At 50.4% G+C, this 27,964-nt stretch overlaps 1 protein-coding gene across 1 annotated transcript in view; it reads right to left on the bottom strand.

The window, feature by feature from the left end:
- Positions 1-27,964, bottom strand: part of Vdr (vitamin D receptor) — a 49,061-nt gene that overhangs the window by 6,280 nt on the left and 14,817 nt on the right. Inside the window, exons 2-7 of the mRNA XM_060388706.1 lie at positions 24,316-24,389; positions 21,379-21,660; positions 13,458-13,588; positions 7,213-7,397; positions 6,898-7,006; positions 4,149-4,317 (exon numbers count right to left, since the gene is read on the bottom strand). Of these exons, the coding sequence (XP_060244689.1) occupies positions 4,149-4,317; positions 6,898-7,006; positions 7,213-7,397; positions 13,458-13,588; positions 21,379-21,596 (812 nt within the window). The 5' untranslated portion in view covers positions 21,597-21,660; positions 24,316-24,389. The remainder of the gene's footprint in view (positions 1-4,148; positions 4,318-6,897; positions 7,007-7,212; positions 7,398-13,457; positions 13,589-21,378; positions 21,661-24,315; positions 24,390-27,964) is intronic.

Raw genomic sequence — 27,964 nt, 5'->3', positions numbered from 1 at the left:
TCCTGACTGTCTAGACTCCCCTGTAGGAGTCTTCCGCAGACAGGCTAAAATGCTTTCTGCAGCACTCTCAGTACGTAGACGCAGGAAACAGTTGATAGATGGTGGGAGGGAGAAGGCTTCCATGGGTAGACGGCTGGCCAAGGATCAGGACGGAGAAATTCCACAGGTACCATGGTTGCAGGACTTGCATTGGAGACTGCAGGGCCAGCTCCACTTCTGCATGCTTGATGAATGACTGGGATGTGGCCTCTGGAGATTTCTCCAAGAGCCACGCTCACAGCCTCTGGGTCCAGCTGTGAGGCCGTTGGCCAGCTCCTGTGTCACTAGCTTCTTCTCCTGAGCTACAGCCAACTGGGCCATACACTTGTGCCTGTCCTAGCAGCACACGGAGCCACAGGATTCCTCCATTGTCTGTGAGAACTCCCAACTGTGTGGTTTTTTTTTTTTTTAATTATTTATCGTTACTATTACTTTTGTATGTGAGAGAGGGGAGGTGCTCATGGCATACTTGTGGAGGTCAGAGGGACACTTTTAGAGAATCGGTTTTCTCTTCTTTCCTTTCACTGCGGATTCTGGGAAACTGACCTCAGGGTATCAGGCTTGGGCTGGCAAACACTTTCATCAGTCTTGGATTTTTATTTTATTTTTTAAGAGAACTACTGTGTCCTTCTTTCATCTTTTTAATCTTTGACAAACAGATTAACAATATGGCATCTAAATGCTCCAAATACTCACTGTACATTCAAAAGTAAAAACTAACGAGGTACAGTGAGTGATAGCGCTCAGGAGGCTGAAAGAGGGGCATCGTCATGAGTTTGGATCCAGCTTGGCCTACACAGGAAGTTTCCGACTAGCCTAAGCATGGTGAGCCCCCCTGTCAGACACAAACAAATGCTAATAACCATCTCCATTTTAGCTCACTCTTAAATCTTTGTAAGTTAAGAAAAAGTATAAAAGCGAGTAGAGAAACCCAGCTCATTTCTTAACAGGCTGTATAATGTCGATCACAGCAGCATGCAGGCGTCTTAGTCACTCCTCATTTCTGCTGGAACTCATTTCTCACATGTAACTGTGAGGACGGTCTTCACTCAGAACTGAGCAGGAATGCCTGCTGTCTGGAAAGCTGGATTTCAGTAGGATCGGGGTTTCTTGTGATCCGAGCACGCTACTGCTGTGAGGGAAGTGACGGTGACCCAGCGTTACACTGGGAAACGCAGGGGCTTTCTAAGCAGGCATCGGTCCCAGAAAACTGGAAAGGGAGCCTGTTCTCCTGAGACGAGTACCAGCTCCGGGTCTGGCCAAGCGCTGTGTCTCCCAGCCTACCCTCAGTCTCTACTCACAGCTGTGGCCACTTCCGGGCCCCTGAGGTGTTCCCTGGAACTATGTTGCTGTCTGGCCCCTCCCTGCCCGTCTTCCCACGGTGCTGTACCTCCAGCAGGTTTCCAGCCGAGTCCTTATCTGTTGGCAGCCATTGTTTACATGTCTATCTCTCCCATCAGACACTGAATCCCTGGAGGCCAGAGATGGTGTTCTAATCGACTCCTGTCCCTCACGGTTTATACAAGAGAGTGGCTGGATGGAAGGATGAACAATTGTGTGGGGAAGAGCAGAGGGCAGGTAGGGCATTGGGACCTCCAGGCCTGTGACTGGATAAGGAGCCCCCGGAAACGGAAGCGGCAGTGAGGCCCCTGAAGCTGGGCTGGAGCAATGGCCGTATCCATGGCTGCTCCTGGCTGACACCACCTCCTCCATGCATTTCATTCGCACAAGCAGAGAGGCTTGTGGGTGAGCCGGAGCAGACTGAAGAATGGGAGGTATGAGGGAGCAGGGCCAAGGGTGCACTACTGTGCACGCCCAGATCAGCCTATCACGTCCTGCCCTAGGTTGGACCCGTGCCCACGCTGGAGTCCCATCCCATCCCTACTCCCCTCACCCACACAGAAGTCTCACCCTGCCTCTCCCCACCTGTCTCCCTCACCTTCGGGCAACAAGATCAAAGCTGCCACTCAGAAAAGCACAGCCCCGTAGTGTGGAAACCGCAGACAGACCCAGAGAGCTGCCGGGCTGGCTGCTGTCCAGGCACAGCATCCCTTCTGTCTAGTCAGGGTATCCACGCTGGGTGTCCCCCAGCCAGGGCCTGGTCCGTTTTCTGTTATAAGGCACTGTGCTCTGAGACTTCTCAGGCCGCCACGAGGAAAGAGAAGCCGACCGGCCCTCTCCCACACTATTGTGAGGAAAGATGACCCTAACAGAGGAGAGTGCCCCTCAGAATCCGGTGGAAGGCAGCTGCTGCCGGAGGACTTCAGTACCTCAGGAGTGTTTTGTTTTATTTCTAGTTATTTACACAAAACAAGACTTTGGAAGGCATGGAGTTTGCAAACAGCAACACGAAGCATGATAGACAGAAGGAGTCGGAACTTGTGCTCAACAAAACGTATTTGCCAGATCCATGTCACGGCTCTGTGGGTGAACCAGGCCTTATCCCGCACGGGATGCTTGGTTGTGCCCACCCGGCTGACGGAGAGGCCCTTGCCCCCATTGCCACAGCTGAAAGCCCAGTGTAGTTGGTAAGTGTGTGTGTGTGTGTGTCTCAATACTGCTTGTTGTGTTTCTCTTCTGCATGTGAGACTCACTGATCCAGTCTGAGTTGGTGAGAGGTATAAAGCAACACACAGCCAGTCGCTTCCTGGCAGAAACCAACTGGGAGGGGCTGCCTGAGCCCTGTGAACCACCATTGTCGAGAGGTAGTGTGGTGATTTAGACAGGGACTAACTGAGTGCTTTCCCTCACAGTGAAAGGTTGACAAGACCAGGAGAGGCACCTGTGTTAGCTTCTAGCTAAAGGTGGCCAACGCCGAATCACTTCCGGCTGCGGGGACTCAGAACTGGACTTGAGTTTCAGTGTCTAGGAAGCAGTCTGGCCTCAGCTGTTGCCACCTGGGGAGTGATGACGCATCGCTGTGCATTGACAGGGCTCTTCCTGTTTCTTGGCCACGTGATGCACGGGTTTTATGGAAGTGTTCCCAATGATCTTTTGGAAACTATGAAGGTATCAAATATACATAAATGTAGATCTAACCATACTTCAATATATATATTAAAAGTGACAGTGCTGTACTGTTTTAAGACTATTTAACACTGGATGGATATTCAAATATAAGCAACAAACATGGCAGAATTTTATTTTTATGCATGTGTGTAATGTAAATATATATTTTCATATATGTGTGTATATATATGTGTGTATGTGGTGTGTGTGTGTATTCAAGTGTGTACATATATGTGTGGGCATGTGTGAAGGTCAGAGGTTGATGGCACTAAATATCCTTCTCTATCTCTCATCATTTTATATATTGAGGCAAGGTCTCTCTGAGCCCTAGGGCCAGCTGCTATGGCTAGTCCAGGTAGGCAGCTTGCCCTGGGGATCCTATCCATCTATGAATGCTGGGATTACAGGACTACCTCACTTACCTGGGTGTTTTTTTTTAACCTTTATTTTTATGTTTTGCCTGTGTGTATGTTTGTGTATGTTTGTATATCACGTGCATACAGTACTTGTGGGGCCAGAGTAGGGTATTAGATATCCTGAAACTGGAGTTACAGATAGTTGTAAGCTACCACGTAGGTGCTGGGAATTGAACTTTGGTCCTTTGGAAGAGCATTAACCGTTGATCCAGCTCTCCAGTCCTGGCCTGGATCTCTTAAGTGGGTACTAAGGATCTGAATTCTGGTCTTCACGTTTGTACAACAGGTGTTCTTAACCACTGGGCCATCTCCCCAGCTCCGTATGCAATCATTATTAAAACAAATGCTGGCAAGAGTGAGCAAAATCTGTATGAATGAATCTTTAAGGCAAAATGCCTACTGTAGTAGAACTCTTTGTGCCTACCTATGCTGGTAAGAAGGGCTTGGTGTGATTAGGAGGGGGCATTTCAATGCAGATTTGAGTGAAGCATGGTCAGGTCATGCTCTCAGCACAGTGCTGGAGAGCTAAGTGTGCTAACGTATGGTCCTGGCCTGGTCCAGAGGTTCTTGTGTGGGGGTGAGGGGGCCTGAGGCTGTGTCTGGGGAAGCAGCAGAGGGCTGCAAGCATCTTCTAGGTCCATGTGGGACTGTGACAGTTTCCCACACCTTTCTGGAGTCTCTTACCTGAATCCTGGGATCATCTTGGCAAACCCGATGACCTTCTGGATGCTGTAACTGACGAGGTCAGCCAGGTGAGGCAACATGGAGAGCTGGGACAGATCCAGAGTCACAGAAGGGTCGTCAGCGTCCTCTTCATTCAGATCCAGGTTGAAGTTGGATGGTTCCATCATGTCTGGGGAAGATGGGGAAAGAGAGGGAACTACTGGATGACACGCACAGGCCAGGCTCTCCCGTGAGGACCTTGTGTGCCGTGGAAGCAGAGTCAGCTGATTGTCCAGCAGCGACTGCCTTTTCCCAGGGTCACTGTTCCTCCTCAGGCGCCCCCTGGGTCTCTCCCCATCTCCTATCTTAGCTATTTAAGACGGTAAAACCAAGGAGCCAGACATAATCAGGAAAAAATACTTCTCAGCTATAATTTCACAAAGCATGCAATTTTCCCAATAATCTCAATTAAAAAAAATGTGTTTGGGACCCCTCAGCCCACGGGGCAAAAAGCTCCCTTTGTTATGGTCAAGTAACTACAAGATAGAGAATATCTACATTTTCCAACGATACATTGGAATCAAGTAAAAAGCAGATGCTGGTATTTGTAAAGACGGAAGCATCCAAGACACTTAAGCACTGATGGGCGCTGCAGAAGATGTATAGCTATGTGTATGATCTAAGAAACTACTTGAGCAGAGCACGGTGGCGCATGCCTGTAATCCCAGCACTCGGAAGGCAGAGGCAGGCAGATCTCTGTGAGTTCGAGGCCAGCCTGGTCTGCTGAGTCCAGGACAGCCAAGGCTACACAGACCCCCCCCCCAACACACAACAAAACAAAACAAAACAAACAAACAACCAAAACTATTTGAAACTCAGAGTGAAAAGCCTCCAGTTGCTGCATGAGGTCATGTTCTGTAATACCAGCTCTCAAGAGGTGGAGACAAGAGGGGGATGGATATTTAGATTTTTTTTTTTTGAGACAGGGTCTCACTTTATAGCCCTGGCTGTCCTGGAACTCACAGAAATCTGCCTCCTGCTAGAGTTCAGTGACTGAGGGTGTGCCCTACATCTACACAGACACAGGGAGAGAGAGAATACAGTTATGTGCAGAGTAATCCCACTTCCATGCATTCCTTATAGAAAAACAATTGGAATATATATATATTTAAATTCATATACATATATATGTGTGTGTGTGTGTGTATGTATATGAATTTGTATTCAGAACATGGCTGTTCTGACAAGAGATCACATCCAAAGACCTTCTAGGTCCGTGTGATCCAGCTGTAATACAAACACACCTTTAATCTAGGTGACAGAGACAAGCAGATCTAAGTTCAAGGCCAGCCTGGTAAAGAACAAGTTTCAGGTAAAAAAAGAGAAAGCTTAGGTCCAGGCATGGTGATACACATCTTTATCCCAAACAATGAAGGTAAAGTTAGTTTGTAGAAGGAAGCACCCATGTTTGAAAGTGATGTCTAATTGAGTGGCAGAAACAGTGACTTGACAGAATAGGATATGCCCAACTCTTAGGAGAAGAGAGAAGAAAGAGAAGCTGCTTAAAGGGGCAATGAGAGAGAGAGGAGACAGCTTTACCGGGAGAGTTTTACAGAGAGAGATTGACAGTAGAATGAGCCAGAGAATGAGAAGGAGCCAGGAGATTAGAACAGATTGCTGGAATTAGTTTGAGGCCAGGAAGAGCAAATTCAGAGGCCAAGAGAATAGCCAGACTGAATAAGTCAGTTGGGAGAGAAGTTTGAGCCAGAACAGCTGAATTGAACCAAGCAGCCCAGAGCTCAGTAAGAACAAGAAAGGGCGAGATTATTCAGCAGTAAGTCTCAGAGGCTGAAAACATTCTAGGCCTAGGTTAGATGGTACAGAGGCTGGAAGCTTCCAGGACTAGGCCTAGGTTAGCAGACAGAGGCAGTGAGCCTCCAAAAAAACCCAACTGAAATGGGCAAATAAAAGTTCCTTTTACAAGTATAAATATTTACCCAGGAGAAGAACTAAAAGACTAGGAAACAACATAGATATACAGAAGAAGGAAATTTTTATTTGTTATTATAGTTCACAATACTATTCAGTCTTTAAAAACTTTAATCTTAAGTTTAAAATTTTTTATTTTGTGTCGTGTGTGTGTGTGTGTGTGTGTGTGTGTGTGTGTGTGTCTGGAGGTCTATTATCTGAAGGCTACAATCAACCAGAGTGGGGGTTCCAGCTCCCCCTTTTCCCAGTCCCCAAGAGGAGAATACTGGGACTGGGTGAAAAGCAGAGGAAGAAAGGACAGGGCAGAAAGAGGAAGGATGGATGACACAGGATGATGAAGATGAATGTAAAGAGGACCAAAAGCAGAAGAAAAGCACAATGTGCCATGCTCTCAGGAGGAGAAGGCGACAGGCTGTACAAGGCCATAGTGCCCAGATGCCCCAGTGCTCAGGTCATAAGGTCCTTCCCACCATATAGGTAATCTTTCCATCACCTTTACCTTCCAAAGAGTCCAGGACCAAAAACATTGACTAGTGACTTCCAGGTCATTCCAGGGAGGAAGTCAAGGATAGAGTCTGGCTCAAAGGCTGAGCCTGGATCTAGAAGGCCTATCTGTACAGCTTGGTCTCTTCCTGGCATGCATGTTGCACAAGTCAGCCCTCTTTCTGTGCAAGAAGGGCTGTACTGAGGAGCCTGCGCCACACGCAGCACGCACGTGGGAGATTTCTGTCCCTTCCCCCGTAGTCCACGGGCGACTGGGCCTGGACGCTGTTCCCCTTACCCAGCGAGGTGGTGTACAGGTCAGGGCTGGAGGAGGAGGAGTCCCCGGAGAAGCTGAGTGTGGGCCTTTGAGTGTAGCTCCTTGCACTCCCATCTATACGAATTGGAGGCTGTAAGGCAAAGACGGGTTTTCAGAGGTCCCTGTGTAGGGGCCATTTTCCTGCTCCTGAGAGAAAAGGCTTCAGGGAAGGTCTGCAAGGGGAAAGGCTCACAGCTCAGTCTCTCTCCTGGTTCCCGTCTTTATCCCTGCTCCCCATGCCTAGGCTCTACCTGATTCCCCACTGGCCTGCCTCAAGACCTGGGCTAGCAGACATACCCGGAAATCCCTGAAGTCGGCATAGGTGGGGTCGTAGGTCTTGTGGTGGGCATCCAGCAGGATAGTGATGATGCGCTGCTGCTCCTCGGAGAGCTTGGGCCTCAGGCTGTCCTTCAAGGCTTCTTCCTCCTTCCTCTTCAAGATCATCTCCCTCTTACGCTGCACCTCCTCGTCTGTTAGGATGACTGTGGGAGCAAGAACGGGCATCCAGACGGTTGGCCCCAAACTCCCCCAAGAACCCTTCCTCTGCTACAAAAGGACTGGGACCCAGCTGCCGTGCTAGCTCCAGTGCCATACCAGGAGAAAACGGCGGTTTCTGCAGTGAAAAGGCAGGTGGGTGTGGGAGGAGGAGAGGTTTGAGAGGCGTGCTGTCTGGCAATCAGAAGTCCAGATTCTCAAGGACAAGTTGAGGGACCTTGGGAGGACAGCAGACTTCGATCTTTTGTTTGTTTGTTTGTTTTTCTTGCTCATAAAAAAGGTGAGCAGTTTGGAGCATATGGTGGCTTCTACGGTCTCTTTATTGGAGAGGAGGGGAAGAGAGGGAGAAAAGGATGAGGAGGAGAAGAAGGAAAACACCCCAAAAGATCACCTGTTGGGGAACTGGATGAGTGCCTGGCACAATGTTAAAGGTTAGTCCTTGCCCAAGTCTCACAACCCAGGATTGTGTAGGTTTTTTCAGTGTTGGAAGCAGGGAGATGCGGAGAAGATCCCCTTGAACTGGCCATTTCCATGAGTAAATCAGCGATCTGCTCTACTTTAAACAACATTAAAAAACAAAAAAACAAAACAAAACAAAACAAAAAAACAAAAAACAAAACCTTTTGTTTCTTTGATTCTCTGCAAAAGAACGTGTCTGCCTTCCAGCCTGGACATACTTGGAACTTCTGCTCATGAGAAGCCTTTGGAATCCCTGAAGCCTGCAGCCTCCTAGCCAAGTTGCTCGACTTGGCAGCAGAGCGGGGAAGATCCCCTGTCACCTGCAGGCTGGTACAGGGGCACCTGCAATGGTGCCTGCCACCCTTTGTTGGGGAGGCTGCGTGCAAGGGCAGGTGGGAGCAGGGACTCCTGGCACAGACCGCCCGCCTGGCCAGGGCTCACAGAGCCTGATGCTGCAAGTGGGCACTAGGGCCCTCAGCCTGTACCTGCTTGTTCTGAGCGCAAGCAGCCAGGGCATCGGCCCACAGACCTGTGGCGTTTCACAAGAGCAGAAGGAACCTGATCTACAGAGTATGTGGATTCTGGGCTTCAAGAAACATCCACTGACCCCAGCCACTCATGGAGGAAGGGTGTGAGAGAAGTCAATGGGGAGCTGGAGAGATACCTGTGGTAGGCGGGAGTGGACAATTAAAGCCACAGGCATAGCAGGAAAGGGAAGCCTTTGGGAAACATGGAGTCCTCTTTCCACGACCAAGGCACACAGTCCAGAGAACAGCCCTGAGAGAAAGCCACGCCCTGTTGTCTGACTCATCTACCCAAAGAGCTGCCAACCCTCCTCCCATAGAAGGTGTCTGCTCAGGCCCCAGGAGGTCAGGCAGGGTTGGGGGGAAAGGAGCTTGGAGGCTCGGAGCATCCCAAGGAACAGGAGGGCCAAAGGTCGAGTCCTGCGGAAGCGTGATCAGGTGTCCTGTCCCCCCTGGTCATGTGGGCTGGGCGAGAGATGGTGCTCTGGAGGCAGGGTTCTTCCTGTCCCAGTGTGGGCGTCCACAGGCATGTGGATCAGCCAAACAGAGTTCGGTAACCCTCCCAGGACTCTGTGATGTTATTCTCCTTAGAGACTTCAGCAACTTCACCGCTTGCCAGGATCAAACCAAAGCTCAAGCGTTTCGTGCTCTGGCTTCTTCTTAACTCATTCTAACCTCGTTTCTCGGCATCCTTGGACGCAGCTTCTGTTCTAGGCATGTCGGCAGCGTTGCTGGGCTATAAACACGACCTGCTTACACTTGTGCAGGATGCCCATCCCCCAGGCCTGCTCTGCACAACAGCTCTGCTGTTTCAATCTTCCTCCAGGGGCCAGCTTTTTAGCCCTTTCATCCAGGAAGCCTTTCTTGGTTGTCCTTTCTGCTCTGAGTTCCCATCCTTGTTCTTCCTGCTGAATTAGTGTTTTCCACATGCACTGGCACCTGAATCTCCCACTCTTTTAAGATTTGTGGCCAGGACAGGTTTTAATAACGCTGACAGAGAAAACTTAAGAAATTCACGGCTTCCTTTCCTAGAGCACAGGATGTTTAAGGACAGGGGTTGCGGGCTACAATTCTTGTGTCCTCTTACAGAGCTTAGAAGGGGGGATTCCTGCCATGGGGCTTGCCAAATGGTCTGACACCAACTGTCAAGTACAGCAGCGCGGAGTGTGCCTCTGCCAGTGACTATGTGAGTCATTCTGTGGCATAGAGAAGGTCGTCGGAAGGATTGACTAGGCCGTCTGTACTCTGCAGCGTCAGAAGTAGCACCGGCAGCTCGCGGGGTCCCTGGGTAACCTACCAAAGCCGACTTCTCTTTGTTTGTTTGTTTGTTGTTGTTTTGTTTTTTCGAGACAGGGTTTCTCTATGTAGCCCTGGCTATCCTGGAACTTGCTCTGTAGACCAGGCTGGCCTTGAACTCAGAGATCCATCTGCCTTTCTTTAGTGCCAGGACTAAAGACATGTGCCACCACTGCCCAGCCAAAGCCGACCTCTTCGGTTTAAGCAATTGTGACTGAAGTGCTCTCAAGACATGCTGATCTGTAGGGGACCACCCAAACAACCATTGGGTTTTCTCAGATGTCACCTTCAAACTCTGCAGGCCCAGGGATAACACCAGAATTGTGCGCTTTGGGGTCTCTGTGTCACTTGGCAGGCCCTCTCTCGATACCAGCTAAGGTTCATGTTGCCTCTGTTTATTGGTGCTCGTCTCTGGAAGTATGGCTTTCTTTCTTTAAAAAAAAATTACTTAAAAACACTTAGGAGTGATCTGCGGGCATTGTGCATTAAATGCATGCCTGGTGCCTACAGAGGCCCGGAGAACAGTTACGGCAGGAGGTCCTGAGCTGCATGGGTCCTCTGCAGAACAGCCAGTACTCTTATCCACTAAGCCATCGCCGCAGCCCCATGACCTTCTTCCTCCTTCTCCTCCTCCTCTTCTTCTTCTTCTCTCACTACATAGGTCTTGGCTATCCTCTGCTTACTGTGTAGACCAGGCTGGCCTCAAAATCACAGAGATCCACCTGCCTCTACATCCTAAGTGCTGGGTGAGTGCCACCAGACCTGGTTTTAAGATTACTTTTGATCTTCTGGGACCTAGAATTTACGTTGATCAAGATTGGCATAATAAAAACATAAAAATAGCGGGTGACTTTTTGTTTTTTAGTGTACTAAGAACTGTTATAAGTACGTTTTGCACATTCGCTTACATATAACGGTCTTTTAGGTAAGTATCATCATGTCCTTGTTTTGTGGCAGAGGAAACTGAGTCCCGGAACGGGGGTGTAGCTTGCTCAGGGTAACACCATGAGCAATGGTCGAGCCAGCATTCCCACTGAGGCAGTCCAGTCCTGGAATGCATAGTCGTGCCCACAAGCCCAAGTGAAGAGTGTGAATGATTGAAGGGACAGAGTCTGTTGGTGATCTACCTGAAGGAGACGAAGAAGACTTAAGCAGCTTTCAGGGGCACGCGGCACGTTTCTGTGGGAAAAGCCAATCCATAAAGCGCTGGCTTGCCAGGCCTGAGGACTCGCGCTCAGTTCTTGGGACCCACACGATGGAAAGAGAGAACTGACTTCCGCAAGTTGTCCTCTGACCACCACACATGTGTTGTGGCACACGCTCCCGCTTAATTAAATAAATATTCAAGTTCAAAGTCAACCTCTCTTCCAAACTGCCTTGACTGGCAGCCACATGCCTGTGTGCTCAGGGATGGCTGCGGAAATCTGAGATTCCTGTGTAGCGCCTACGAGCAAGCAACTCTGACTCGGGACAAGCACACGCCATTCGCATACTCACGAATACTGTTGCCGATTTGTGAAATAAGTTGCTTGGAGGGCTTATCAATCTCTTAGGGATTTCAAAAGCAATTTTCTTGGTGACTTGATACTTTCTTCCCAACACGGATAATATCAGATCTACACCGCTGCGGGCCAGGAGAACGAGCGAGCATAGCGGAGGGCTGATGGGTATTCATCTGACACATTCACCAAGCACCTGTGCTGTGTCCGCATGAGGGGACACATGGGGAGGAAATGTACCCATCCATGAAAACATTAAAGTTGGACAGACGTAGCAAGCTGCGGGAACTCAACTCCACAGCGAAGACCCTGCGGCAGAGGGTTAAGGCCAGCCTGAGCTTGCATAGCAAGACCAAGAATAAGAAACAGACTTCAAATAGGAAACATCTTGGATTCTAAGGAAACCATCTAGGACTTGAAGACAGAGGAAAGGGATCGTTAGAGGGATGAAGCTCTCTTTAGTCTGTTCCTTAGGGCTCCAGGCAACAGCACGGGGGATGAAATGAGCTCTGAGGCACTGAGGGTGCCTAAGGGGTTTCCCGAGGATGGAGCCCTAGGCCAGACCTAGGGCAGAATAGATGCTGATGTCACATTAGCCCAGAGGCTTTTCTTAGCTGTTAAAAAAAAAAAAAGTAATATTTACATGCTTAGGGGTGGTTGTGAGAATTTAAGAAAATGCGTGTTCCCGATGCGGTATTTGGCACACAGCAAGTTGCCAATAAGCTTTCCTGCCTTTTCAGCTTTCTAGCTACTTCCTCTTCCCATGATTTCCTGTGAAAAGTCAGCTCCCTGCTCAGCTAGAAGGAAGGCTGAGTATACAGCGCCCTTCCTGGTGTTTGAAAATAGCGAGATACTTGATTTTTTTTTTTTTTCTGGGAGGACAGGCAAAACCTCAGGGGACAAAAACCAGTGCAGGGGTCGGCTCTAGGGGGTTCTAAGCCGGGGGCTTCAAGCCCATATGTGCAAAGCTGGGCCACCCAGGACAGGACCTGCGTCCCTGGGAACAAGTTCCCTCCAAAGTAGTGAGAGATGGCTCCGTTGCAGCTGGAGCTCTGGCCTCTCCACCTTCCCGTCAACAGCTCGGCACATTTCCCCGCTGGGATCACCAGACTGAGGGCAAGACAGGGCATGTGAGACTCCATGGAGGATCAAGAGGAGACCCAGGGCTGCTTTGGAGGAGGCATCTACTTCTGACTGGCTGGCACCAGTGTGTAATATCACGTGTCTGCGACAGGGGCTCTTGTTTTGGCACTTGAGGTCTGGGGTGCTCCTTGTGGACTCCCTGAGGACTTTAGGACCTGAGTTGGGTTGCAGCTTGCTTTCAGAGCTCAGTCCTGAGCACAGTCAAGAGTAAGTAACAGCATCCTCCTGAGCCCCAACGGTGGAGCCCAGAGGCATTCTTGGATGGCAGGGACTTTCGATCACTAAGTAATCTCCTCCAAAGGGGTAGCCTGTTCTCCAGAGGCAGGGTACTTCTCTGCACTCACCCAAGCAAAAGGCACAGAGCAGGCCCCACTAAGAATGTGTGAGAGCACTAGCTAGCCTTGGGCCTCCTTTGTCTCTCGCTCTCCAGTATAAACACGGGGGCTGGGGTGGGGCAGTGACTAGGTAGCAGCAGAGACATGTTCAGACCTGCATGCTTCTGTGGTACGAGCAGCAACCACGGTCTGGAAACTCCAGGGCTGCCAGTGTTGGCCGGGAGCTGGGATCAGAGCTGAGGAGCCTTAGTGATGGGCCCAGGAGGAGGGCCGAGGTTATTCTGCTGTGCCCCAGCAAAAGTGCATTTTGTTTCCCTCTTGAAAGAACCTCTCTCACCTCTGTCTCCACCCCCCAAGTCCTTTTCTGTGACTTGTCTGCTCCTGACTAGTCTTCTTGATCTTTGCCATCTTCCTCCCTCCTCACATCCCGTAGCCTAGAGGGCATCGCAGGGTAACTGCAGGCCCACAGCTTGGCGAGGCACGGGCTATGTCCTAGAGCCAGGCTGTGACAGCATTGTGCGAAGGCTGGGGCCTTCTGTAGGGAGCCAGAGTCTGGCTCCAGCCCAGGAGGCCTAGGCGAGCCCCTCCCAGCACCTGCTGAATTATAGGGGTTCTTCCTTTACCCACCGCCCCTCGATACATTCCAAACGGCAGCTTCTTCAGCCTCACACACACCCTGCTCCTGCTCCAGGATCTTTGGGGCTACACAGTAGGTACAGGCAGACTCTACGGAGAAACCTGGGTGACGTTCGCCACAGCCATCTTGCGGCTGCGGCTCAACAAACACTCACACTCCTTCATCATGCCGATGTCCACACAGCGTTTGAGCCGGCAGGCCTGGCAGTGTCTCCGGTTGTCCTTGGTGATGCGGCAGTCCCCATTGAAGGGGCAGGTGAACAGTGCCTTCCGCTTCATGCTCCGCCTGCCGAGAGAACACAGTTCTGTCCTGAGCCGCTGACCTCCGGCTCCTGAGCCCCCGGGCTGAGAACAGCCTTCAGGGGCTGTCACTATGGGGACCTGGCTACGAGGCCCCAGATGTCCACTTTCTATTCTCTTGGGCCACTCTCAGTGACCCTAAGCCCTGCCCTGGGCTAGGTATACCAACCAAAGACTAAGCAGCTCACAGTCTTTGGAACATATAGGATTAAGACGACCACGGTCCTCAGACAGCTGGACCGACTCAGTCCACGGATGGGAAAAGACAGCAGAGAGGGGCAGCGACCACCAACGGTCACAGACCCTTGGGTCCACCCAAAAGACCATTGGTGTGACCGCCTCACTTAATAGATGAGGTTAAGAAACTCTTCAGGAAGAAATTAAGGCTTTGGATCTGAGAGTCTTAGGGATCCAGGCTCAGCTTCCAGCTTCTTGGACTGCTTCCAAGCCTAGAAACTCCAGGTGCTCAACAGAGCTGAGCCCCCAACCAAGCAGCCCCAGACGACTGGTCCTTGAGCACAGCTCAAGGCCAAGTGGGCCCAGGATGAAGGAAGAACTTTCTGTTGGCTTTGGACTTCGGGTCTGGTACTCTCCACTGACGACACCTCTTACCCATGGGTGATAGCGGAGCTAGGGTTATACTGAAAGTAGATAGTGCCACGCTGTTAGGGGTGGTTCAGCTCCCAAGTGGAGGTCACCCCACTCAGGGGGAGACTGAGTATTTACAGGTGAGCCAATGTCCACCTTTGTGGGGAAAAGAAGCTTTCAAATCTTGAGTTTATACCTCTGCTACAAGTACAGTGCTTTCCTAGAGGACAGTAGAAATACAAAAGCAACTCAGGCACCATCAGGGCTACCCAGGAATGAGGTCATCATTGCCACACTGGTCTATTCTAGGATATGAGCCACATGTTCCTCCCTCCCTCCTTCCTCTCTTTCCCGCTGTGGTCCCTGAGGTTTCACCTGTTACCACAAATGCCCTACTTGAAGACCAGATGTTTCTAATTCTGAGTGAGAGCAAATTCTCACTTCCTTTTTGCTCACAAGTAGGCATTTTGCCCCTGGTTGCCGTGGTGCGGCTCTGTTCTCCACCCACCGTCCTGTCTACCTAGTTCCTTGCTGCGAACTCTCCCAGACCCTGGGTGCCAAGAAGCACCCCAATGTGTGCCCTTCACAGCAGCATGGCAAAGCCTCAACCGGTCTCAGGTACCAGATGGAGTACCCAGAGCCCTGCAGAGGCTCGTCTGTAACTCCTCAGGCTCTAGAGGTCTTGCCTACGACCCTCGCTGAGGGGCTATCACTGTGATGGAATACGGGACAGAAACAGCTTCAGAGAGAAAGGGTTTGTTCCTGCTCGCGGTTCCAGATCACAGTTCATCATTGCAGAGGCAGGAACAAGAAGGAACTGGTCACATCACATCCATCATAATTCTCAAAATGCAAGAAACAGCTTGTAACTACTCCATGGAGCTTTTAAATTATAATTATTATTTCAAAATATGTTAACCAGCTCTTCCCAAGTTCTTGTAAATATGGAACCTGGGAAAAGGTAATGGTGTCTGGGAAGACAAAGTTTTGACTTCATGCTCCAGGAGTCACAGAAAGTTCGCTGGCTTCTTCATTTTCAGAACCAGAACCAGGTCCAGAGCCAGCCTTTTAGGTCCGTCTTCTTTAATACGGGTTTGCTGGGTCATAGGCTCTTCCTGGCTTGAAGGCCAGGTTAGTCTCTTAGTTTATTATTCTCCCTCTTTCTGAGAGCACTTTGACACGTGGCTGTCATCTAGCCTCTGCCCAGAAGGAGTCAAGGCAGCCAGACCACCAAGCCTTGGCTCTGTGCTTTGTCCTAAATACCCTGTCTTCCTCCCAAAGCTAACTGCCTATGAGCTAGTTTGGTTTTGAGAAACAAGAGCCTTCTCTCATCCACGGGAGCCCAGTGCCTCTGCTGCTTCTGAATCTGAACCCTGTCATTCTCTGGCTGGCAGGCAATTATACCCTGCTTCAGGAAGGGGCCCAGGGGTGGTGCAACCAGGCTAAATATAGAGGCAGTTTCTAGAAAGCCAGGGGTTAGAGAGGACATTGACCAGTTCTCATGCCAGAGGCCAATTCATCAAAACATAGAAGACAAGGAGTTCACAAAAACATCAAGTGCCAGGGGAGAGGGCCTCAGGCTGACAAGAGGGTGGATTCTGCCAGCAGCATGGTGTCAAGTTCCTCTGTGTGTGTGTGTGGAGAAAGAGAGAACATTGTATTGTGTACCTTAAATACAGACCAGTTCTCTTTGGCACATACAGCCTAGTAAAGCTGGAGCAAAGAAGGCGGTGTCACCTGACACAGATGTCTGTAGCATTACTAACAGGTTCTCAGAAGATGCTCTTCAGAACTTTAAGGAAGGTTAACCCTGGTCAAGACCATAGCACTGCTTTCCGGAGGACTTGAACCCTTAAATGCCCATCCTGAGGGGAGATCAGGAGTGTGAAGAAGACTGAAGACTGTCAATTTCATCTGTTCGCTTGTGTCCCTGAGACCCTGGATGCTGAGAGCCCACACTCATGATTTGGCGCCAAGCCTAGGACTCAACACGTGGCAGAGAGACAAAGCATTATGGCCATATCCTTAGCTCCTGATGTCCAGAGCCACAGCCATGGCAGTGATGTCTGTCCAGTCCCAGGGTCTTTGACTGACAGGAAATTCCCTCAGAGTCCATTGGCCCAGCCTTCCATTTTCATCTGCTGTTTAATTCTTTCTACCCTGAGCCTCCCACCCCCAGATCCTGGCTAACCCATATTCACACACATCCAAGTCAACGTAAGTAAAGACAGGAACAGGTTTCCTGACCTCAGAAAGTGAGATACTACCAAGGATGGGCTGTTACCCACAAGCATCTTCCGTATCAGCATTTTGCATCTATCCCCAACACCCATAGTACTTCCGAGGAATACTTACTTTCTTTATTCTATAAGCAAGGTCAGGAGGCACAGTGAAGACAGATAGCTTGCTCAGTGCCCCATAGTTAGTGTAGACAACTTAATATAGTCAGGATCTGTAGGCTCCAGGGCTTACACTCTAAGCTCTTCACCAGGAATCTATTATTTCTCAACCCCAAATGGAGCAACAATCAAATCTGTGCCTTCCCCACATGGGAGCAGAAGTGGAGGCTGTCTGAAGGACTCCTCTTGGGGTGACTGGCAGTCCCCAGCGGGATGGACTGGAAGTCTGGGGTAGCATCTACCCAGGTGATCCTCCCACTCTATTTGCCTGGGCACAGAGAGAAGCCCCAGGGGATGCCGAGAGTGAATTCATGCAAAAAGCCCAGATTAGAGCACAGATTCCCAAAGACATTAAATAACGCTGACCAAAAGGAAATGGAAGTGTCTCTCTGTCTTCGCAGCTGTCTCTCTAGTCAACCCTACTGACCTTCCTTTCCATGTTCTGGCCTCTCTGAATATGTGACTCTTGGGACTATCTGTCAACAACCACACAGACTCTTTCGTCCATACCCGGCATCATGGGTAGAGGGACAGCTGACCTGGACAAAGATCTCTTTGGCTGCAATGGCCTCCTAGTGAGCCATCTACTTGTGTCCGTAGAAGGCCCCACTTGGCCTTTCCTCTCATCTTTCTATTTACTCGCCTTCATTTACGTACTTTGTGTTTGAATCAGTGGGGCAGGTCCCCATTTCTCTGCTTCCTTTACAACACATTCTTAGAAGACCTACAAATAGCAGACGAGCAATCTTCCTGAAAGCAGAAAATTTCCCATGTTCCTGGATCCTTGCTAACTTGCCTTTTACCCCCTGCACTCTGGAAGACCCATAATTAACAAGGGCCTCTAAAGGCCTTGGGCCTAGCAAATGAAAACACTTTTTTTTTCTATCTTGGAGCTCACAACATTCAGCTTCACAATGTTTTTGCTTGTTTGTTTGATTGCAGTACCAGGGTTCAGTCTAGGGCTTCATACAGGATGAGTAGGCACTCTACCACTGAGCTACACCCTCAGCTTGCAAGGTTTTTGTCAACAGATATTAATAGTGTGGGGGAAGGCAAAAAAGAGACAAACAATGAACTGTTTCTCAATCTAGTTTTCAGGGAGCCCTCATAAATTTCCTCATTAACCTCGATCTCTTCCTTCATCAGAGGGTCCCTGGGACATTCTTCTCTGTCTTTTATGCCTTTTCTTTTACAACAGGCTTTAGAAAGAGCCATTTAGGACCAGAAATTTATCCATATCCACCTATAGATGGCCCATTATAATTATTTTCCTATATGGTAGACCTACATATTTTCTCCTTCAGACTCTTTCTTAGGCTCTGCTTGTTGACATATAGTCGAGAAGCTTTGAGAACCCACAGGCTTACATTTACAGGCCTTTTATTTGTGCTGCAAATACCATGTTTGGTGTTCAGGTGCTCCAGAAGAACATGGAACAGACAACAGGACCAGCATCGGCCTCTAACTCCTGACAACAGGTCAACTAAACCGTGACCCAGATGTCAAACTTCATAATCACTCTTGGGCTTGATTGAGCCTTGGACTTCCTTGGTTCACCATAATTAGTACCTCAGCAGTCAGAAGCCAAACCAAACACTAACGGCTGAAGGGGACAGCCAATCCTTGGGCTTGGGGAGTAGCCTGTGAGGCAAGACCAGGGCAAAAGTCTTCCCCATAGCTGCCATGATGGGCTATAGAGAGATCCTGAAGAGCTTCAACTTGGTCTCACACATCTCTGTAGTCCCAAGGAGGTGGTGTCTGACACAGAAGAGGTACCAGCTGTCTCTTGGGGTAAAACAGGTATGTGTCTACAAAGTACTCAAACAAGTATTTGAACTGGACTGAGTTGGGAAAAAAAAAATCCCACATGAAATATAGACATGTCAAAGAGAGGAAAGACAGTGTCGGGAGGACAAGGAGAGGGGAGAGGATGTAGCTGCAGCTGATTCCTGTCACTACAGGAAGGGTGATCTGCCTCCTGGGAGAAACATGGAGTCAGGTTTCTGTGAGCGTTGGCTTACAACGTTGTTCATCACCTTGTTTTATGTATGCTCTCTGTCTAAAGTCTTCTCGTTTGAAATAAGTGTTGTTTTATTAGCAATGAGCCACCAAAAGACGGCTCCTCTCACTGAGGGGATTCGGCTTTTCTCACACGTGTGGTTTCTCCACGAGGCACACCATGGCTTCTTGAAGTTTAACAGCATCTCAATACGAAACCTAGGAGCCATTTTAGGTAACAAATCCACCAATAACTATAAAAGACAACATGGCGGTAAGTCAGCAGACGGCTAAGAGGGCACTCTGACCGGATACGCAGCATGGTGGCAGAGCACTGGCCAAGCAGGCTCTCAGGTCTAAGGTTCTTCATCACGGGGGACAGTGGCAAAAACACAAAGACGCCCGTTTCGAGTGAGAGCTAGAACGGAAGGCAGCGTGGTGTCCTCGCACAGCCTCTCCCGGGAGGGTGTGTGGCAGGTGACTCAGCTTGGCACAGCTCTTCACCGGGCATAAATGACAACCAAGGTGTGGCAAGGACTGATTCCGGTAAATTTTAGTAGCTGGGAACATGTTCAAATATGGAATCATACGCAATGGTACCAACAGTATGTATACGAGTTTGTTTACTTTTTATTTATAGATCAAACGCGACTCAGGGGAAACCACAGGGGCCTCCCTGGGGGCGTCAGTCGTAAACACGTCAGAGTTAGTGTTTGTCTAGTGAGAAACTGACCTTCACTGTATCCCATATTTTATATCCTGTATCACTAAATCGATCAAGCAGCTACTTAAGGGTCCCGTTTTCCACCATTGGGTCCTAGGGCAAAGGCACACAGGAAGAGCAAGGGAATTTGGGGTGGGGCTCCATCAATGAATGAAACAGAGCTGTTGAAACATCGTGTTTATAGAGGGGAGGCGTGTGGTCTTTAGTGAGAGTCCCAAGTTTGGCTCTGTGGAAAACTGATGAGGACAGAATGCCACCAAGGGCATCAGCATTGGCCTGTGTGGCCAAAAGGTGACGTGCCACATTGTACTCTACACTCTCTAAAGCTCTTCCCTGCACATCATCTCGTTAGAGCTCAGGTTAACGAGGCAAAGCAGAGGATCCAGATGTCAACACACGTGTAGAGTTGGTAAGCTGAGACACAGGGGCACTCAGAATGACCGAGCCAGGGTGGGCATTAAGTTGATGGCATGGACAATGCTCAGTGTACTTCTGGCCAGTTTTACGACAGTGTTGGCCTCGCTGTGCACCCAGACTCTCCTTGACCTCTCTGAAGGTGGCTGCCACACCTGCCCTAGCAGGAGAGAGTCCAGGTGGCATCTGGCACAAAGGATTTGAACTCTGGAAGGCAGCAGTGTGGGCTTCATGCAGCCGCGAGGACTGATGGATGTGACTACAAGACAATAACCGGGGACACGTTGGTCTGGTTCCCCAACTAGGGAGCAGCTTTCCGGGAAGCCGAGAGGGCAGCCTGTGCCAGGCCAAACAGACAATTAGCACCAACAGAAACCCTAGTGCCCAGAGATCAGAATTGCTTCAGGCCATGGAACACTGGCTAGAGGCTCCCAAGTAGAGGGCTGGTGAGTCAGAAGCCTCTGTGATGGAGGACTGTCCCACACCAGGGACCTGCCCCTAAGTTCAAGTTCACGTATTCCCGGAGCCAGGTGAGCTTTCCGCTTCATCCCACTTCATCCTGTCAGGCAGGCCTCGTCCTCCGTTCTGAGCTTGATTTGCTCTTGCCTTTCCTAACAGTGCCCTGGTCTTCCATCTACCCACCTGCAGTCACTATTCTTTTCTAGAGTTACTTCCAGGCTATTAGCTTTCCAGTGGATGCCGAATGCTAGCCCTTCAAACTTCCTACCTCCCGAATCCTCTCCTCCCCTCTAACCCTTTCCAGTCCTCCATCTCCGGCTTTGGGTAGAAGGTCTTCGGACCTTCCCAGTATTGTCCCCATGCTGTCTGTGCCCGCCATCTTGGGCTCACATAAGAAGAGTACCGGAGCTTGTTCTTGCCATATTTGGTTGATGTACCTGGCTGATATCAGCCTGCCCTTTTCTGAAGGGAAACAGAGGAGGAGTGGATCTGGGGGAGAGGGGAGGTCAGGGGGAAAGGAGTTGGGAGGAGAGAAGGGAGGATAAACTGCAAGCAGGATGTAATTTATGAAAGAATAAATAAAAGAAGAAGAAGAGGAGGAGGAGGAGGAGGAGGAGGAGGAGGAGGAGGAGGAGGAGGAGGAGGAGGAGGAGGAGGAGGAGTGCTGGAGGAGACACCGGCCTTGGCTGACCTAACAGGAATGGTTTAACCCCCTCACTATGGCTGCCTCTGGCTCAGGGTAGAGCAGGCAGTGGATGAAGAGCCCAGCACAGATCAGGTTTGGTAACCTGTCGAGGGTTACCAAAGTCTCTCTTGTTCCACGGAAGAGTTTAGATTGGATAAAGAGGCAAACAGAAAGGCCAGTCTCTGGGGTTTCCCCAAAGACATGCCTGGCTTTTAAATGAGGAAGCTTCAGGCCTCAGCATGGAGGAGTTTCACTCTAAAGGGCAGATCTGTGGCTCAGCACCGTGGGTCAAGGGCAAGTGAGAAGACACAACCACCTTAGGAAGACAATTTCTGAGGGATCAGAGGACACAGGGGGAGCTGAGAGGATGCAAGGAGGAAACAGCCATCACCAAGACCCTGTTGCTTGAAGTCACTGGGAGAGCCGCCATGTTCCGAGGGAAGCATAGGGGCTCCTGTGAGGGAAGGGCTTGCTTCTCTCCTTCTCTACCCTCTGGAGAGGGGACTCACCTGAAGAAACCTTTGCAGCCTTCGCAGGTCATAGCATTGAAGTGGAAGCCAGTGGCTCGGTCCCCACACACCCCACAGATCCGAGGCACATTCCGATCAAAGTCACCAGGGTCAGGCAGGGAAGTGCTGGCTGCCATCGCCTCCATCCCAGTAAGGGCAGCAGGCAGGCCACAGTCAGAGTGAGAGTCACTGCTGGAGGCAGCTGGCGCCCTCAGCATCGCCGTCAGCCACCTTTCCCTTCCTGGGGGAGAGCTGGCGGGCGTTCTTTGGTGGAGAACCTTCCTGGAGACAGAGCAGAGCGTTAGTTCTTTGGAGCCCTGGCTGCATGGCTGTCTTCACCAAAACAGCAAGAACAAGGCCCAGGATCACACCACATTCAAATCCTACACCTGCCAGCTCCTCCGGAGAGGCACTGGGCATCTCTGTGCCTCACTGCCCTCATCCGAAGAGATGTTCTACTTTTGAGGGTGATCTGAAGAAGTGTGTGCACACACCGCCTGGCACAGGCTCCAGCCCAGCCGACTTGAACATGTCAGAGCCAGTATCTCACCCCTTGTGGCCTTGTAAAGGAAAACGGGGAGCACAGTGGTGTGCAAACCAAGCTCTTGTCACTCTCGGGCCCGGTCCTTGCAGCCAGGCAGCTCAGGGTCCCATGTCCTTCGTGGTATCGTTTCTATTCTTGTTCCAGATACATTTGTACGATTTTGGATGTCCCTCTGAGTACTGTGAGTCATAGTCAATCAGCTAATTTTGTTTTCAGAGATGGTTTTTGTAAGTGGGCATTCTCATCTAGACATGGATTTCACACTTGAGGAAACGGGACAGACTGGGAACAAAGAGTGACGGTGCCACTGTGTCCTTTTCAAGAAACGGCTGACCTTTCTCTTCCATTAGATAAATTTGGCCCTTGGCTTTGCTTGCTGCCTCCTGACTGTCGTCAGGCTTGGAGCTGACTCCAGGACACCTCGGGTCTCCCTTAAATCCTCTTGGACTCAATCTCCCAGTTGTCAAGAACCCTCTCAGAGCCAGTGTATATCTGAGTGGCCTCTTTGACCCAAGGCAAGTGGATCATCTGTGTCAGGAGGAAAGTAGCAGACAGATGGGAATGAGGGGATGGGTACCTGCTTCTGCCCCAGGCTCAGGTGCAGGAGGTGAGGGAGGTACGTTCTGGGGTCTGTGGACTCTCAAAGCTCATTAGTTTGATTTTATTGCATCTTAACCCCCCCCCCAAAAAAAAGAAAGCAGCCTTGCTGCAGTGTGGATGTGACAGCTCTCCCAAGGGAAGCCGAGAGAAGCCCCACCCCCGAGCACTCTGCCAGCTACTACGCCTGGCAAATGTATGAGGCAAATGCTTTACTTTTGCTCTTAATCTCACAAAGAGCCTTGTGACAGAGATGGGGAGCAGGCAAGCAAAGCCATGACACTGTCAGCCCCCAAAGAAAATCACACAGATGCTTCCTCGTCGGCTCCCTGTCCCTTTATATACCAAAGGTGACATCGCCGATCTTCCCTTTGCAGCTAGTGTTAGACTTGTGAATTATGATTCAGCAGGCATATGCACACATACATGAATACACCATATGAACATACTTCGATTTAAAGAGAGAAGAAAGAAAAGCCCTGAAGGGATGAAGCTGCCGAGGGACAGGAAGGCACAGCATTAGGTAGGAGCAGTGTTCTTTCTTTGAGTGGCAGGGATCTATCTCATTTCTATTCAGACACAGTGTCCGTGCACTTCTATACATGTCTGAAAGCTCTCTTTCAAGTTTTAAATATTACATTTACTCGTTTATCTCACGTGTCTCTGCGGGGAGGTTACGTGCAGTGCACACATGCCATGGTACACTTGCAGAGGTCAGAGGGCATCTCCAGGGGTGGGTTGCCTTTCTCTTCGCACCATGTGGGTCCCAGAGAGTGAACTCAGATCATCAGGCTTTACCTGCTGAGCCATCCCAGCAGCCTCTGAAATTCTTGCTAATCTCTAAACAATTATGAATAAAGTGAAGAGTGACTCGTGTCTGGCAATATTACCTCTATGCAGATGTGTCCAACCTGTTGCCTCGTGCACCTTATGTAGCCAAAGATATAGATGAATGAAGCTCAACACAAAATTGTTAGCTTACTTAAAATGTAAGATTTGTGTGTGTGTTTGCACGTGCGCGTGTTTAATTTTCTGTCTTAATTGAACATCTCTCAAGCATGAACGCGGCTGGTAATGTTGCGTGGCAATGTCAGAGGTCTGAACACACGTGTGGGACAACCCCACATCTGAGGTGACTGACCAGTTTCTAGAACGTGGCAGGCATCTAAGGTACGGGCAAGATCTCAGCGCCCAGTATCGCTACGGGGCGACAGGAGAAGCTGTTTGCCATGTCTGTGGCTTCAACCCAGGTCATCGAGTCATCACGGTGCGATGCACAGGAGAAGCATAACCTTCCCGTCAGGTCTCCTGGCTCGGGGCTGGGAGCCATTGCACTAGGCTGAACAGAAAGGCTAGAGCTGGCAGCAAGAGAGCCAGAGCCGACAGGATCCTTGCAGGAGGGTAGCGAGAACACCCAGCTTTGCTTGGGGTCATTAGTGCAACTAGAGAGCAAGGCTTCTCTAGAGGCAGAGGAAGGCTCGGGACTCGAGGGCCTAGAAGCTGAAAGTTCCGGGAGGCACAGGAAGAGAGCACGGTGGGCAGAAGGGAGAGAGAGAAGATGGGACACACATCGAGGAAAGATCAGACGCACTGGAGGACCCGGCTGACAGGGCGCTCTTTCTCCCACCCTACGCCACGCACCAGAGAGTCACAGCCACGGACGCTGATGCTGTGGGACCCACGTGCGTCAGTGCTGAGCACCACTCCCGCCCGTCCTTCTGCCTTAGACTATTTGGCGGTGACTTCCCTCAAGCACGCGGAGCGAGCTAGGGAGCCTGTAGCTGTTGAGGACGTACCTGAGGAGCAGGGGCGACTAGGCCCTCAGGATGCTGTCCCGGGAAGTCTCCCAGATACGTCTGACCGAAAGAATCTGAAAGGAACGAGGGGAGACGTTTTACGTGAAGTGCCTTCCGTCTCCCAGCCAGTCCTTTAAGGAGCCCAACACACCATACAAGACTTGCTAGGGGACTTAGGTCCTAAGGTAAAAACAGGAAAGGCGTGATTTTGGGGGCATTGGGGCTGTTGCGGCCAGGGGTGGGGAGGAGGGGCTGGGCAGCAGTCAGAATGGCTGTCCCTCAAGGCGCGACACGGTGGGAAGAGGTGAGGGTGGCAACTAGTGAAAACTGCGGCCTCCTGCAAAGCTCCGTCTGAGGGAGACCTCGTACTGGCTCTCCACTTCCAGGTCTGGGGAGCACTCTGGGAAGGATAGCACAGGGCAGTGATGTGGCCGAGCACAGGACTGCAAAGGAGACTTCCGGCACTGCGGCCTACGAAGGCTGTGACCGCAGCTGGGGCCCTGGCCTCTTGGGTACCTTCAGAGGCAGGAGGCCGTGATCTGTTTGTGGAGAGTGGGAGTAGGTGCTGGGGGGCGGGGGTTAAAAATACAGCAGCACACAGCTTTCAAACAGGATGTTTTTTGCTACTTTTAGCTCTTTCCCCGACACGCAAAGCCTGAGGCGGGACTGAGCCAGGTTCTGGACTCTGGGTCTTGTTGCAGAACTGGCTACCAGGGTGGGGCTGGGAAAATTTCCCTCTTCCCACATCTGTCCACAAGACAGACAGAGACAGACAGACCCACACACAAAATACTTTCTCCCTGATACCAATAGGATGTGGTGTGGAAATATAGAGACAAGAGGGCACTAGAACCTGGACCCCGAAAAAGAGACTTTAAGCCAAACCCCAAGTGGAGAGGGTCTATCCCCCTCTTGGTGGTTGCTCTTCAGAGATCTCTGTTTCATATTGGCCTGACTAGGTAGGGGAGGAAACTGCCCAGGGGACCCCTCAGATCTGGGTCCAACCCTAGAATCGCCAGCCCCCAATCCCTTTGCCAGCCCTTGGGGACCCCCAGCTCTTTAGGAACAACAGAGGCAGTAGATGTGAGGCTGAGACAGCACGGTCTGAGCGAGGCTGTGGGAGGTGTGTCTGGTGGGGAAAAACAGGCCGCTTGGCCCCAGACAGGTTCCCCTGTTTCCATGGCTTTGACCCTGCTGACCACACTGCCCCGCAGTATATGGATTGGCTAGGCTCCCTTTCTGCTTCTTAGGAAGTCTAGGATGAGAATAACGGGTAAGAAAAGGCCATTGCTTTCCTGTCTTCAAGCCCTAGGCTTTCAGAGGTCAGAGTTCATCCAGGTAGACCATTACCTTGGAACTTAAAAGAAAGGGGGGGGGGCTGGAGACCATCTAACATGCTCTAGGCCTGCTAAGCAGTACAGTTTATTTTATTCAGCCCTCACGATGGTCTTGAGATGGGCGGGGGGCATGGAGAGACCAAAACCAAAGTTCAGAGCATCTTGAGGGATTTGCCAGGCGGTGGGCGGTACCAGGCAAGGGCAAACGAGGGCAGGCTGGTTCTAGTGCCCAAGTTGCCTTCTGCAGACTCCGCCCTTTCCCAGCGACAGTCATCAGAGCAGACACCTATCGCTCTGTCCTGGGCTCTGCTCCAGGGGCCTTTGCAGTACTCACTCATTTAAGCCTCACCCTCATTAGCAGGCACTGTCATTATCCCTCTGAGGGGTGGGAAAACCGAGGGAAGCTGATTGTGTTTGGAGCTCGGCTGAGTCTCTGTCCACCCTGCCACACTCCCAGTGGGAAATCTCTCAGGCATTTCCCCGACCTTAAGCCCTGCACAAGCTTCATGTCTCCTGAGTCAGGAGACAATAGAGAAGACAAGCCCTGGGTCATAATGGAAGAATGATGTTGATGCCAGCCCCCTCATCTGGGAAATCCTGTCTGCTGCCACATAGTCATCTATTGCCCAATCACTGCATGGTCTTTTCAGGAGAAATTATGTTAGCATCAGCTTCTGGGTCCAAGTGTGAATTGATAGGAAAGTGGGTCAAAGGCACGGGCTTAAAATGGGGACCAGTGGAAAAACACACTTCATGCTCTCTTTCCCATAGATCTCCACACACCCACCAGCAATCACATTCTGAGCACAGAGAACATTTACTGCTTTTGTTGGGGCTGTCCCAGAGCAACCTGCTCCTAACCCTGACCTAGCCCTGACCTTGTCTTAGCAAGAAATGAGATCACACAGTTCCTGCCAGACACCGACGTCACAACCAATGCCTCCCCTATGCCCCCACTCACTAGTTCAAACCACAGGTGCCATGCTCCTGCAGCAAAGACCCTGAGCTCAGATAAAGTCCTGTACACACGCTAGATCATCCTCAGGGTCCTGAGGGTGACTGAGCTGGCCACTGAAGCCTTCCCCAGCTCTGGGAAAGTCCCGTCATGATGAGGATGTCACTGAAACTGACCCCTGATCCCCAACGTTCTTGGGAGGCACACACATCTTCGGATGCTAACGGACAGGAAGAGCCTATTGTCCAGTGAACAGTATGACCCCCATGCGCCTCCAAATGGAGAAAGAGTGCTCAGGAGAGGGGTCTTGAACAGCTTGGGACTGCACTGATCAAAACTCGGCTTTTTAGCACTTGACACTGGCTCAAAGCTCCTGCTCTTTCTAGAAGAAAAAGGGAAACCAAATCATTTCCCTACCGAGGAGAGAATCCTTCCTGATACAGATACCTACACATTGGTCTGTATTCACATGCCCATCTCTTGCTTTTTTTTTTTTTTTTAATTTTTACCATCTTTCTGTGCCCAGGATGAGCTCTGTATGACCCTTCCATCTTTTCAGTTCTTGTCTCTTCATTTTAGGGTGTTGCTTAAGCATAGTGATATCAGGGCCAGCCCACAGTGACACGCTTTCTTCCTCCTGCCCCATTCCTGCTCACTGCCTTAGCAGAGAACTCTCTCAGCATTAGCTGGGGCAGGAGGCAGGCAGCATGCATCATGAAAATGAAGGAGGGGAGAAGGGGTACTGTACAAGCAGACCACACCTAAATTACCTCTTGTCTCAATGTCTCCCAGCCTTCACATAGATTAAACATGGCTGAGAAGCACTGGGGAAATTCTTATGCACACTGCAGTGAAACCAATAGATACCATTCATGCCAGAAAAATCTCAGCATTGAAAGGTAAGTTACTAGCACCTGACCCAACCATCTTAGTTCCTTTCTAGAACATTCTGGTCAGTTTTCCCAAGAAAGGACCATCTCTCATGTCAATCTACTCTCTTTGGATGGACGCTTTTTAGAGGGTTCATTACGCACAGAAGCCCCGTAGCCTCCAATTGCTGTGCTGGGCCAGCTCCCCTCAGACGAGCCTGGTAAGCTATTCCCTCAGTGTCTTTTGGGGGTGGCTTGGAGGGGCCACCATATGGATCATTGCTCAACTAGAAAAGGGGGTTCATTCCTCAAGAGACTCTTTTGCCACCAGTCAGCAGATTGTCATAAAGTAAAAAGACCTACAGTGTTAGGGTGTGTGGGGGTGGCAGGGGGACACTGGAGATGCATTTAAGTTTTACCCGTCCCAGATAGGTTCATGATTTGTACAAGGGCAGGAAGGAAGAGGGCAAGCGCAGGCGGTGTCTACC

The sequence above is a fragment of the Meriones unguiculatus genome, chromosome 8 (genome assembly GCF_030254825.1).
Source record: "Meriones unguiculatus strain TT.TT164.6M chromosome 8, Bangor_MerUng_6.1, whole genome shotgun sequence".
Classification (NCBI taxonomy): Eukaryota; Metazoa; Chordata; class Mammalia; order Rodentia; family Muridae; genus Meriones; species Meriones unguiculatus.
Note: the sequence above shows the minus strand (reverse complement) of the source record. Positions and strands in the feature narration are given on the sequence as shown.